Source organism: Chelonoidis abingdonii, chromosome 1, assembly GCF_003597395.2.
Source record: "Chelonoidis abingdonii isolate Lonesome George chromosome 1, CheloAbing_2.0, whole genome shotgun sequence".
NCBI classification, from domain to species: Eukaryota; Metazoa; Chordata; order Testudines; family Testudinidae; genus Chelonoidis; species Chelonoidis abingdonii.
In genome coordinates this window covers 338,550,995-338,559,495 of record NC_133769.1, presented here as the reverse complement: position 1 = coordinate 338,559,495, position 8,501 = coordinate 338,550,995, and the positions used below count along the sequence as shown (strand labels likewise).

Genomic DNA, 8,501 nt, shown 5'->3' with positions numbered 1-8,501 from the left:
CACCAGTGGTACCACAGAAGTAAAGGTATCAATACCAAACATTGCCCCACCTTGATTCTGCGCTGCTACCTTCAGAGCTGGACAGCCAAAGAATGGCAGCTGCTGACTACGAGCCCAGCTCTGAAGGCTGCAACCACCCTCTACAATAACCTTGTGAGATGACCCCCCACCCCCTCCAGCTCCTTTTTGGATCAGGACCCCTACAATTACAACACCGTTAAATTTAAGATTTACAATATCTGAAATCATGAAATTCACAATTTTTAAAATCCTATGACTGTAAAATTGACCAAAATGGACCATGAATTTGGTAGGGCCCTAAACAGAACTGCACATTCTGCAGCATCTTACTGCAAAGTAAAATTGAGACTGGAGTGTAGAGGAAAGTATTTCAGACACTGGAGAAATCTACAGCTGCACTGATCTTTAAATGAAGGCTTTTATAATTTTAAATACATGTAAAATACTTTTTCACCTTCATGCTTGACTATTTAAATGTTAACTTGAAGAGGCTTCTTGTTTATGCTCCAATAACTGTGTCCTGGACTTATTAAACTCTGATGCAGAAGGCCTAAGTTAAAATTGATATCAGGTTAGCAGAGAACGCCTTCAAGTTGCTGTTATACTGCAACATGCTCACAGTGTTCTGGCTACTATAAATCATCCTGCTCATTCGGAGACATACATGGTGATACCAACTTCTGAATCCTACCACGCCAACACACGTTTGTTGCCCTTTAAGCAAGACTTACTCCTGCCCCCCCACCACTTTCCCTCGTAGTCCTCTTTCCCTGTCCCTTCTCATTCCATTTAAATGTTTAGATTTAATGAGAATTTGGAATAATGGGTCTCAGCCAGTCTGAGTACAGTATTTGCATATTTTATGATTACTGAGCTACACCATACAATGATAACGCAGATCATATGCTGAGTGCAGGTGAATGCACATCTGAAAAATAAGTGTATAGTTGCCGGTCAGCTACTATACAGCATCCCTGGACTTCAGATGATTCAGACAGACAATCTCATTTTAGTACAGTGATTGGTAGATAGAGAAAATAGTAATGGCATATTGATTTAATAATATTGTATTAAGCAATCAAATATAGATAGCTGCGTGCCTGTGTTGACTATTTTCACAGGTGACTAGTGACAGGGTCAACAAAATGATTAGATGCTGTCACTTTAGACTATGCTGAAGGGGTGGTATTTTTTTTTATGGCTTTATTCCTCAACTGTACATGTTTTAAAATTACAACTTTAGCTAAATGAAGACTTTTTTTGCTCTTTTACTTTGCTTAAAATGTATAATTTGTCATGATAGGCTTTGATCAACATCTGTACACTTTTAATATGTTGGCTATATTTACATTTCTTTGTATTGACTACAGCTGCATTTGTAGTTTTGTTTAGTTTTGAGATTTTCAAAGCAGCTTAGTTCAGAAATATTTTTTCCTAATAAATAATATGTTGTACTGTGAGTTTTTTCTTGGCTAATATAAGGCAATTCATTTGCTTATAACTATTTTTGTATTAAAATATTTATTTGTAAATATTTCTGATTTTACAGGTAGTGATTCAGTTCCGGATTTCTTTCGCATTATGAAACGACAGTTTACAGAGGCAGAATGGAGCGTAATCAAGTCCATGAATAATGAGTGGATTCAGCTAGATATGTTTTCTAGGCACTGGGTAATATATTTTTCTTTTTTAAAAACACAAAGTATAATCTCTCAGATAACACACTTTATCAAAGCAGTACATAATGTTATGATGTAAAACTTCATTAGCTGCACACACACATACAATTATCATTAGATTACATCCTTGGTGCCTCAGGATATCTGTAGGTGTGCAAGATGGTCTGTACTGCAGCTGGAATTGTTAGGAGGAACTGTGGCTGGCCTTATGCATACATGAAAGTATGATGGAGAAGTTCCTGGTTCATCCAGCAGAGGACACAATCTAGCCCTTGATAATTTCAGAATTGTAGGTCATTTTGTATTTATATATGCATTACAGCACCATGGATTTGTACTGTTCCTACAGCTGAGTAAACTGTCTGTGGATGGATTCTGCGCTTAGTAATTACACCAACATAAATCTGAAATAATCTCTGACTGACTTGTCTAAGAATAGAATTTATTTGACCCACAGTTTCTGCTCACAGATGACCTTTCAGTCTAGATTGAGTGATAGGCTACATGTAATTGTTGTGTTGTAGGTAACAATTTAGCCATTAAGAGCAACAAATGTGGATTAAACATATGTCATTCTGCATTTTAGGCACTAAAGGAAAGCTTTATAAAGGCCATTGGGATTGGAATAGGCTTTAACCTGCAAAGGATTGAATTTAATGTCTCCCCATTGCAGCTGGAAGTAGGGAAGGTTTACAAGGAGACAAAGATGTTGTTGGATGGAGACAAGGAAGAAGGGTGGACTTTTGAGGTAAGAAATCTATCAACAATTTCTGTAATATAATTCTATCACATCTAGTGAGCAGGCTCCCTATACCCATTATAACTGCTTAGACAGATAGCTAAGGGTTAATGTTTCTTTTACCTGTAAAGGGTTAACAAAGGGAACCCAACACCTGACCAGAGGACCAATCAGGAAACGGATTTTTAAAAGCTCAGGGAGGGAATGTTTGGGTGTGTGTCCCTTTTGTCTGTCTCTCGGCTATGAGAGGGATCTTTCTATCTTCAAGCTTCTAATCTTCAGTTTCCAAGTTGTGAGTACAAAGGTAGAAAAAACAATAGGCTTTTATTGTTTTTTTTGTATTTACATGTGTGTAGTTGCTGGATGTTTAAATTGTATTTCTTTTTGAATAAGGCTGTTTATTCATATTTTTCTTTTAAGCAATTGACCCTGTATATTGTTATCTTGATACAGAGAGCATTTTTATGTCTTTTCTTTCTTTTTATATAAAGCTTTTTCTTTTTAAAACCTGTTGGATTTTCTTTTCTAAGTGAGGCTCTAGGGGATAGAAATCCCTGTGCCAGGATTACGGTCTCTCTCAGGGAAAGACTGGGAGGGGGAAAAAGAAGGAGGGGGGGAAGGTAAATTGCCCTCTCTGTTTTGTAATTCAAGGAGTTTAAGTACAGTAATCTTCCAGGATAACCCACGGAGGGGAAGCCTGGGGAGGAAGTAAAGAGAAGACAAGGGGAGGGGGGTTATTTCCCTTTGTGGTAAGACTCAGGGCATCTGAGTCTTGGGGTCCCCAGGGAAGGTTTTGGGGAGACCAGAGTGAGCCAAACACTTGCTGGAGGCGTTAATGCTAGGGCATCCACATTGGAATTTTTGGCTGGTGGCAGCGCTATCAGATCCAAGCTGGTAATTAAGCTTTTTCTGACCCCTGTTCCTGTACATTTCTTTATCTGAAACCCTTTCTGGTCACCCGGATCCTCCTCCTTGATATCACACCTGGTAAGTTTCCACTGCTCCTAGGTCTTTCTGCTCTTCTTTTCAAAGGAATCAGTAAACTGATGCGTTTTTCTAAGGATGTAGCTACATCCGCTGTCCCAGTATGTGTTCACCTGAACAGGGTCACTTGCATTATGGCTGCACTGCAGCTGAGGACATGGATCCCAAAACAAGCAGATAGCCTCACATTAGCTCTGAGTTAGCATTCCTAAAAATAGCAATGTGGATATTGTAACAAGGCCAGACGGCTCGGGCTAGCTGCCTAAGTCCAAGCCCACCTGACCCTCTGGGTCTGAGCTCGGGGTGTCCTAGCCTGAGTCACCCACCATGCGGTGCTATGTCCACACTGATATCTCTAGCCCACTAGCTAGAGAAGAGTTAGTTGCAAGTCTGTCCTACCCAGAATTGGAGGCATATTCCCAGCTAGAGCCCTGTCCAGGACTAGTGTAGTGTTAGGAGCCCTGTAGTGGGACTAGGGGTCCTGCAGGACCTGCTGCCATAATAGCAGAAGTAGTGGGAGTGAGATTAAAGAATAGTCCTGTGCAGCAGGGCAGAATAGGTACCCTAAAATCCCAAGCTCCTTCTATAGTATCTGTTCATACACATTACAGGACTTGTCAGCCGTGCTGGACCCACATGTATGTAGGCACTCGTGACACAGTAGATTTTCATAATACAATTTCACAATATCAAATCAGAATTCTTAGTTGCTTACAGATATAGCCTCAGTTTTTCATCACAATAAGTTATAAACAATCTGTACATTATGGTTGTGTTAGAGTTTCAGTTTGAACTGGAGTTTTAAACCTGATTGAAACAACATAAGAGATCAAAACACTAGAATATAAACTTTGAGCACTAATAGAATTTGTCATGGTGGTTTGAGGATAAAAAATGAATAGATAACAGAGAAAAACAACACAACAATTATTTTGGTGAATCCGCTCCGCTCCCTCCTCCCTCGTGCTTGAGCAAAGAAAACAGATTTCTTCATCAGATACCCTGTTAGCCTCGTGAAAACTCCCTGTGCTGAGTGGGAGACCAGAAGTTCATATCTCACTTCTTATAAACACCTGAACTGTTTCCCATTTTGAAGACATTACTGCAGCTTTCGTAAATCACGGTGTGCTGGGGTGGAGTTTGCTTTAAACAGACAACTTCTGATATACATCTGTTTTTAAAATTAATCTATATATAACAAGAATGAATGTACCAGCATAATTTTAAGCCTTGTGGGGTACCAGCTGGCCTCTTTGTATTCCTGACATGCAGAAAACTGTTTTTGTGCATTTTTTAAATGACATTTAGGCTTGCACTTTTAAAAAAAAAAACTCTCCTTTTTTTGCAATCTGTACCTACTGTATAGAGTGTCCTGGTTTCCAGCGGCGTCCATTATGTCAGGATTCATAGTAATCTGAGCTTTATATAATAGGAAACTATTTTGAAAAGTTGTGACCAATTTGGCAGTAGTATTTACTTCCATGGTACCCTCTAGTGTTGCATATGGACTACTGTTCTGCAGTAACTTTGGCTTTTATAATCATTATGTAGCTGCAACCACTCTTGCCATCCCATAGGACTGTTGGGTTCTGGTAACTATTGTCAATAGGTAGAGAGCTATTAGGTTAGTGGTGTGTTCGTGGTCTGTGATTCATTGCTTTTCCTCTAAAAAAATTTGACATGGAGGTGCACGACAACTTTTGAGATACCGCCCTTCAGATATAGTGGCTGGGGACGAGAGTTGAATACCACTGATTTCAAGGGGTTGTCTATATTAGCAGCGTCTTTTCCAGTCCCATTAATCCCATGGGCAGTTAATAGTATCGAGCGGATTTAAGTTAAGAACTTTAGATATGTTGAATGATTAGTTAGAGTGCAGCGAACTCCAGCTTTGCTCAGCACTGAAGATGTAAGCTACTGCCTGTGATTCACGTGTGTATGGAATATAGCCTTCTCTCACTGGCTAGTTTCGGGATAGACTTACCTAATAAGCTGTACAGTGTTCAAAAGCCAGCCAGTGCTCCATTTCTCAGGGCCTCAGCGTCTTTCGTTCTGGATATTAGTGCTAAGTGACATTTTTTTAGTAGCCCATAATTCAGGTACCTCAAATTTTTTTTCTTGAACGATATGGTCAGACTGGACTATTATTGAATGTACACAGCTCCTCCATAATGTGAACTCGGATTCAGGGGATCCAACCTCTGGTACATGCAAAGTAGACCTGTTGACCATGGCACTTGTGAGAAGTATTAGTGTGGTGGTCAAGTTATCATTGCAAGTAAAATGACACCTGGCAGAATGGGCATGAGATCTGTAGTGGATATTGTGATGTCTCTGTTAAAATAGCTCCAGATAAACTGGAATCAACAGCATACCATACTGGGAAATTGAATAAGATAGCTCTTGATGGCGAACACTGGAGCTAGCTTAGGTTCATCATTTCTGTACTTGACAGCGAGAGATCTCTGGGAAAGCAAGGCTTGTTACGTAAGTCCTGGTTATGTCTCATGGTATGAGCTGATATAACCTCCTCATAGATTCTGTTAGTGCTCATTTTATGTCAGCGTTATATTCTTATCAATCATGGGGTGCAGAGAAAAGTTCGAGAAAGTATTTGGGATAATAATGATTCCCTTTTTTTGATTGTATCAATAATATTAATGTATTCTCTTTGTAACTTACCGGTATCATGTAAAAGCTTACTTGGGAGCATACAACGAGTCAAGATAAAGTTTCCCGAGATCTCTCTGGTTTCTTCTGCTGACTTTTCAAGTTCTATGAAGAAGAGTATGAGAAACAGGGAGCAGAAGGTTTTAAATTGGCTCTGAAGGGTCAGTATACATATGAATTGCAGCTGGCTCATGCTAGAGAGTCCAGGTGCGCGCGTTATTACCCTTACATCTTGTAAATACATAATATACTAGTATGACCTACAAGTTGACTGACTCACTTGGAGACACTGGATAACTGTTTGCCTTGTGTCAACCTTCCATATCTGAAGCAATGTCAGAGAAGATAGCAAAAGCTGCCTTCAGATTCACCTTAGTGACGCCAATATCCTAGCCTGACATAAGCTGGATTCAGGGCATGGTAATGGATAAGCGAACTGGTGGCGCAAATGGATGAATTCATAACAAGAGATGCCCAATGTACCAGATTTCTTGCTGTTTGATGGATATGGAAAGGGCAGGATCATTCATTCTAATTCTGCTGGACTTCTCTGAGCTTTTCAAGGTGAATAAAAAGCACTACCTTTTTTGAAATTTTTTGCCTTTTGTTGTTTAAATTTTCTCCTTTTGCCCCCTTAAAACAAAATCTGAGTTTAACATGAAGTATGTTAAGAACCTAAACTACTACTTATAATCTCATAAAACATTTAAATCAGGCCTGCACAAACTCCATAAAGCGGCGAGGGCCATATGTACTCCAAAGAAAAAACAAGCTGCAAGGCCGAGTCCCCCCCCAGCACCACAAGCCCCCCTGAAACAACCACCTCCCCCAGTCCACCCAGCCCCCCCCCTGAAATACTCCCCCCCCACCCCACAGAAACAAACCCTCCTTCCCCAGCGCTGCCCCACCAAAACAGCAGTATTGAACCTTGGTAACATGTTATAGTGGGCGCCTAACATTGTTTCATTATTAGTTGCTGATCAGTTAGGGAACATGCTCATTTAAAGTTGTGCAATGCTCCCTTATAACGTTGTTTGGCAGCCGACTGCTTTGTCCACTGCTTGCAGAAAGAGCAGCCCTTTACAGCTAGCTAGTGGGGGGCTTGGAACCAGGGTGGACCATCAGCCCCCCATTAGCTCCTTGCTTCTCTAAGTTCCCTGTGTGGCAGCCTCCTAGCAGGCTATCAATTACTGGCAGTTCAGCTGGCCCTTCCCCGCCCCCGCCCCGCCATGTGCTGCTCCTGCCCTCTGCCTTGGAGCTGCTCCTGGAAGCCTCCCGCTTGCAATGTACTTAGAGTGGGGTCAGTGTACTTAAAGGGGTAATGCGCAACATACACACACAGTCTGCCATGCTGTCTCCTCTCCCTCCATTCATGTCGTCTTGTAGAGTATGAAACTACACTGACAACGTGTTAACCCTTGAAGGCTCAGCTGAGTTCTAGTTCATCATTTAGCAGTAAGGCATTCCCTGGGAAATATCCCACCCTCTGACTTCACCGCCTCAACCAAGCTTCACAATCATCATTGCTGTGTACAGTATTAAATTGTTTGTTTAAAACTTATACCGTGTATACACAGGGCCGGCTTTAGGCCAATTTGCCCAATTCCCCCGAATTGGGCCCCGCGCCTGAGAGGGCCCAACGCTGGCAGTGTCTCTCCCGGAAGCAAAGCTCTGCATCACCAGGAAGCAGCAACTGTTGTTGCTAGGCAACAAGAGACGATGGCAGGCAGAGGGCTGAAGCAGAGGCAGCCACGTGGGTGTTGCAGGTCAGGAGGGCGGAGGGGAGAGAAGGCGCATGTGCTTTGCAGGCTTCCTTCCCCTTCCCCTCCCTCCCCCCAGCACTTACTAGAGAAGACAGGAATCTCTGCAGTGGACCCCAGTTACCTGAGAAGCTGCTGGGGCTTCCAATGGTGAGTGTTTGACCCTGTGATTCCCCGTAGGTTTGTAATATTGGGTTGGTTTTGTGTTTTTAGGTGCTGTTGCTGTTTGAGGGTCAGTTTGTGCCTGCCTGTGTCTGTTTCAAAACTAAAGTCGGGATCATGTAATGTAACGCAGGAAAAAAGCCGCAAGCCAGTACTTAGTGCTGTGAACTCCAGGTGAGAGAGAGAGAGAGTGGGGGAGGTTTGGAGGAGGAAATCAAATACATCAAGAGGGGAGAATGCGAAAGGTCTTCAACACAGCAGGCTGAGACTTTTATCTCCCCCTGCCCTCCACAAGAGGGGAAACTGAGGCACGGAATGATTTGATTACCCTCTCCAAATTATTTTGTAAAGAAAGAGTACTGGGGCTCCTAACCAAACCAGTTCCCTTCTCATCAACTCTGCTTTCCCTGCTGTAAGACCGCTGTAGGGACTGAATATTTCCATTATACTATGGCGCCTTCGTTTGGCCTACAACAATAAATTAGA

The 8,501-nt window shown here is 41.9% G+C and overlaps 1 protein-coding gene across 5 annotated transcripts in view; it reads left to right on the top strand.

The window, feature by feature from the left end:
* Window positions 1–8,501, top strand: part of AASDHPPT (aminoadipate-semialdehyde dehydrogenase-phosphopantetheinyl transferase) — a 110,846-nt gene that overhangs the window by 76,781 nt on the left and 25,564 nt on the right. For 4 of the 5 annotated variants that reach the window (XR_012655051.1, XM_075061705.1, XM_075061707.1 and 1 more), the window contains exons 3-4: window positions 1,571–1,692; window positions 2,287–2,448. Coding sequence is in view for 4 of the 5 variants with exons in the window: in XM_075061705.1 (XP_074917806.1) it covers window positions 1,571–1,692; window positions 2,287–2,448 (284 nt within the window). In the remaining variant the exon portion in view is untranslated. The remainder of the gene's footprint in view (window positions 1–1,570; window positions 1,693–2,286; window positions 2,449–8,501) is intronic. The other variant, XM_075061708.1, reaches the window with a different exon arrangement.